The sequence below is a fragment of the Sinocyclocheilus rhinocerous genome, unplaced genomic scaffold, assembly GCF_001515625.1.
Source record: "Sinocyclocheilus rhinocerous isolate Xijiao unplaced genomic scaffold, SAMN03320098_v1.1 scaffold1316, whole genome shotgun sequence".
Taxonomy (NCBI): domain Eukaryota; kingdom Metazoa; phylum Chordata; class Actinopteri; order Cypriniformes; family Cyprinidae; genus Sinocyclocheilus; species Sinocyclocheilus rhinocerous.
Window position 1 is genome coordinate 306,090 of NW_015646346.1, and position 5,746 is coordinate 311,835.

The 5,746-nt window shown below is 34.7% G+C and overlaps 1 protein-coding gene across 1 annotated transcript in view; it reads left to right on the forward strand.

The window, feature by feature from the left end:
- Nucleotides 1-410: 410 nt before the first annotated feature.
- The window catches only part of LOC107707335 (uncharacterized), a 30,160-nt gene continuing 24,824 nt past the window's right edge, over nt 411-5,746 (forward strand). The window contains exons 1-3 of the mRNA XM_016511326.1: nt 411-436; nt 1,716-1,849; nt 5,355-5,672. Of these exons, the coding sequence (XP_016366812.1) occupies nt 411-436; nt 1,716-1,849; nt 5,355-5,672 (478 nt within the window). The remainder of the gene's footprint in view (nt 437-1,715; nt 1,850-5,354; nt 5,673-5,746) is intronic.

Consider the following 5,746-nt stretch of genomic DNA (forward strand, 5'->3'; position numbering starts at 1 on the left):
CTAAAGAAATTCCATTCACTACAAGGTGGTAAATGCATTCACAAAGGAAGTGAGATGGACAAAGAAGAAATGGAAATGAATGATTTGACAGCATCTTATAAATAAAAGCACTGACCTTTAAAACACAGACCGTGGGGGCCCAAGTGAACATGCTTTTCAGGGGGCACAGAAACCTTAGCGGCGCCCCTGCAGATGCATCTGTACATGAGACAGCAGGATCAGTAATTAACGGGGGCTTGAGACAAAATAAATAAAAAAATAAAGATATAGGGGCAAAAAGCAAAATAGAGCTATTGCATGCTTCCAAGCAACACATTGGTCTTTCATTACTGAATAAACTGACATTTTTTGAATAAATCAGTTATGTGAATATTATTGACCCATTCATAAAGACTTTAGATGCATCGAAAATGGCACACTACTTCCCTACTGTATCGTAAGCAAATAAATAAATAAATATAAATATATTATTTGTGACAAAAGATGTATGTCTGAATTCACAGTAATCATAAAAGAGTAGGTAAAAAAGTACCCGAATGAGATTCTGAAGTGTGCATATGATGGACACTTTACTTTCCCATGAGACCAAGGGAGAGGATTTCTCTCCCTTGGAAGCGATGCAACTGCTGGTAGATCACTTGCAATTACAACAAGCTAATAATGCTATGTTCGAGAAGAGCTCGAATGAGGGAGCATTCGAGTTGAAATGTCTCATTTCCAACCTGGATGGTTGAGTTTCTAGTCAGTCACATGTTACGTTCACATGTTAACCACAGGTTGTCATGATAGTCCTGAAAAAAAAAACCCTGCCCTTTAATTGCTGACGCTATAAAGTGCCCCCGGGCCGCGATTTCTACCAAGTGACACCGGAGGTCTGTGCACGCCAGGGGCGATTCCAGGATTTTAATTTTAGGGGGGCTCAGCGTACAGAGTCAGACTCAATCTTCAGGTGATTTCAATCTTCTTTTCTTTGATCCTATTGAAAAATAACATAGAGGAATACAAGCATAGTATATATAATGTGTGCGAATTCACAGGCTGGATTCACAAATTGCCTAACACAGCTGTCACGTCAGCTCCGCCCCTGGCCTAGGCTATATAAACACTTTCACTTTCAGAAAATCACAGCGTCAAAGCAAAGGAACAAGCAACTTTTATTTCACTAAATCACAATTCATTTATCTGAAGAAATGACTCTTATCTTTATTTTTCTCTCAACGTGTGTTTTACTACACCGTGGTAAGATATTTTTTTACAATCTACAAACAAATTATTTATTATTGCGTTACACACTGATGTTCTTCTAACTGTTTGATCGCATGTCATGGATGTATTGTGTTTTGAATCTGTATTAATCAAGTTTTATTTCATTACCTATGAGATTTTATTTACAGAAAAAAAAAATTATTTACACATTTTTATTTTTATTTAGTCTCAGTTGTAACAGCTGTATGTGGAAATTTAGTCATATATTGAAAGACTACCAATATACTTGAAATGATTTATAATTAACTGTTTGTATCTTCTTCAGGTGTGTTTGGTGTTGAAGAAATTACAGTGTTTGTAATGAAGGGAGATTTTGTCACTCTACACACTGGATATAAAAAAAACCAACAAGACAGAATTAGATGGTATTATAATGACATTCGCCTCACTCAAATCACTGGAGATCGTTGTAAGATCTGTACAGATGAACAATGTGATGAGAGATTCAGAGACAGACTGGAGCTGGACAGTCAGACTGGATCTCTGACCATCACAAACATAATGACCTCAGATGCTGGACTTTATAAACTGAAGATTTTCAACAGCCCCAGCAGTGAAAAGATCTTCAATGTTACTGTTCATGGTGAGTCATTTAAAGAATGTTTATGTGTTTAAATCCCAACATTGTGTTTATTATAATGCATTATGAACAGAACAAAATATATCAGAGTATTCAAAATGTGCTATAAAATGCACAGTGCAAGTAGTTTATAATCTCACCTGGTAATGCATTACAAACACACACACACACACACACACACACACACACACAAACACTCCTAACAATTAGACCACCAGAGTGAAACTGAAGTAGAGAGCACAGCGAGCTTATCGATGGCCTCAATGGTCATGACAGGGATCTCACAGAGTTCAATGTCAGCCTCCATGGTCATGACAGAACCAACAGGGGACACAGAGAGTTCAAAAATGGCCTTTGTGGCTGTGACAGAAAGCACAGAGAGTTTCTTGGCCATTACTGAATAGACAGGGTGTTCAGAAGCAGACTCCTTGGCTATAACAGAGTTTGGGGACGGCCTCTGTGGCCATGTCAGAATGGACTGAGAATCCACAAACTCACAAAATGTCCATGGAAGATCATCAACATCAATGAGTGCTTTGAGAGAAGTCCAGTAAAGAAAAATACAATGAGTGAATGGTTGGGAAAATGGAAAGTCCACAATAAGGCAGAAATCCAAGCAGGGATGAAAAAACAAAACAGCCAACAGCTTTATAATGGGAAATGACCCTTTTAGTAACAATATGGCATTACATTTTTTTTTTTATAGTCACTAATCCCACTCATACCTAACCATAACTATTTCTTAAAAATATGTAAAGTATAAAGAAAAAATGACAGATGTGCAATCACAATAATAAGTTATTTATTGCAAAAATGTCAAAAGCAGTACCAAAAGTAGTCCAAATGTTTTGTAGTTGCAGTCCTCTCTGATGGAATACAATAGTTTTGTGAGGCGCAGAGCAGAATTTATTGTTGTTAATCGCTGAAAATATTATCCAGATTATTATCCTGATGTGTTGGATGGACGATTTCCAGTGCAAAAGCACACCAAAACCCACCCACTCCAACATACAACAACAACAACAAAAAAAACTTTAACTGTCAAAATAATGTGATAGAACATTGCCGTGTCAATCAAGGAAAGGACGAATTTTAACTCCTTAAAACAGAATAATGATGACAAAATAATATAAAAATAGATAAATTTCCTAGTAAAAAGGAGCAAATCAGGGCAAATACATTAAAGAGAATTACCAAATATGACTCAAATATGCAGACACTGTCAAAACGGTAATCAACAAATTTCCTGATACACTAGAAAAAAACACATGCATTATTTACAATTTCAACAGCCAATTTAAATGCAAAAAATGCCCATTATAAGTGATCAGAATAAGCAACATAGCAGAACGTTCAAACTTGTTCACGCACACCATGAGAGCCAAAACTGTGTCATTCATTGATACATACTGTACGACAATACAACAGTAAAAAGTTAACAACAATAATGCACTTACTTTCGTGTCCCACTTTAACTTTAGCACTAGAACTATAGAAAGTCTTTCATGAAGTACATTGTACAACACAATACAGAACTTTCAGAAACTTTCGGGGATGTACCTGGACCGTTTAAAAGACGTCAAGACAGCTTGGTATAGTTCCATATTCAGTTTCGATTTTGATTAAATTATTGAACTGTGCTCTGATTTCAGAGTTAAAGTATTAGAGCCTTCATGTCATCTTCCTACACAAGTGTAATTCACGTTTTGAGAGTTGAGAACTAAATGTTATCATTTCATAACTCCTGAGACCCGGAAAACTGTTTTTTTTAGGAAAACTGTTGTAGTTTTTCATGTCATTACATTGTTTAGTGCATAATAATACATTTTGAAAAATTATATTTTATTCATATGTTATGCTATGTCCGGGACTCAATTAAAAAAAACACATGTATGAACATGCATAGGCAAAAACTTTTTTTTTTTTTTTTTAAATCACCAATACATTTTTTAGGTTTCAGGATATTTTTAGGTCCAACTTTATATTAAGTGGCCTTAACTACTAGTACATACATTTAAATTAATCATTTGATGCAATGTGCTTATTGTGTACATACATGTTTTTACATTGTACTTATATTTTAAAAAATTACCTGTATGCAATTACATCTGTAATTAATTTCTGTAATTACATTTATAATTACACTGTTGACCCATTCCTTACACCTTAACACACCCTTAATCCTACCCATACCACCAAACCTGTCTCTAAACTTATCCGTATCCCACCTCAATAGCAGCAAAAGTGTTTTGCAATACAATATGAACACAATAAGTACATTGTACAAATAAGTACATTGTAGTTAAGGCCACCTAATATAAAGTGGGACCTTTTTTTTTATACCAAACTTTGTATAAAGATGATTCTCAACTATGTTATAAGAGAATGATTGATATACCATTTTTCTTTATGCAAAATGTGTGTAAAATGGCCATAAACAGGTTTTCCCATTATATACATTGTATCTATAAACTGTATATAATTTGCATATTAATGTGTTTTGGGGCAACACGTAATGAAAAAAATAAGTGTAATGATGGGAGTAATAATTGTCAAGATTTTCATAATAATATCTAATATTTCATAGGAATATTGAAATATAATTTATTTCCCTATTCATTTGCTGTGTCTCCCAAAATGCATAATAAACATGCTTTTAGTCCCGTTGTCCTCAACTGAGGACATGTATGAAATCAACGTCCTGTTTTGTAAAAGAAAGTCATATTTTGATTTGAAACACCATAACATTTTCTTGAGATGTTGGTTTATGACAAACAGTTTAAAAATTTGTCAGATTTAAATGATAATTACAACATTTACAACATACGACAACTTAATACAATATAATAAAATGTTAATGCCACAATTTCAATATTCCTAAGAACTATTGGTAAGTCTGCAAAATCTGTAATGTGAATAATTTGCATTTTAATTATCGTCAATATGTCAGTATACGCGTAGATGCTGCAAATATGTCATTATTGTACGTTTCCATGTCTGTGCAAACATATATTAAATGTATGTTTTGTAGAACCACACTTTACATAAACTACATACAAATTCTCATTTTACATCTCAATTCTCATATCACATTGAAAACATGGGTGTAAATACACAGGATATCAAGGAACAAACAAGGAACAAGTGAGGTTAATGCATTACCCTGGAAACTAACAAGGGTAACTATGGAGACAAACAAGGCAGCAGTGAAAGTCAAACGGGAATACAGAATACAGAAAGTGAAATAGCAGAATACAAGGAACTGAGAGTACAGCCCTTAAACATAAAAGAGAGGAAATTAAACGGATGTTGTAACAGAGAAGAGCTCAGAAAAGGTGACTACAATAATTAATTTTGCAGTTACTTTTGGTTCTACTGAATTTCTCGAGATTCAGGAAATGAATAGGCTATGTGAATATGTCTTCACAGCCATTTCTTGCTGTTGAGTTCTCCCCAAAATGATCCTTCAATCAGCTGTCGATTTGTGCTTCTGGTGTTTTTGATACAGATTTTGAAAAGAAGACAGTGCCAGTGAGGGAGAGAGAAACAGTTACTTTATGTACTGGTGTAGTACAAAACCCAGATGATTTGACATGGTATTTCAATGACACTCTCATCGCTGAAATCAATGGACTTCCCAATAAGATCTGTGCAGATGTTGAGTGTAAAGATAGGGATGTGAGATTCAGAGACAGACTGACACTGAACAATCAGACTGGAGCTCTGACCATCACAAACATCAGAACCATAGACTCTGGAGTTTATCAACTAAAGATCAACAGCAGCAGATTCAGCATCATAAAGAGCTTCAGTGTTACTGTCTTTGGTAAGTATTATTTAGTCATTCAGTGGCTCAGTGGTAAAGTTATTTCTATTGGCAGCACCTGAATTTCGTTTTGG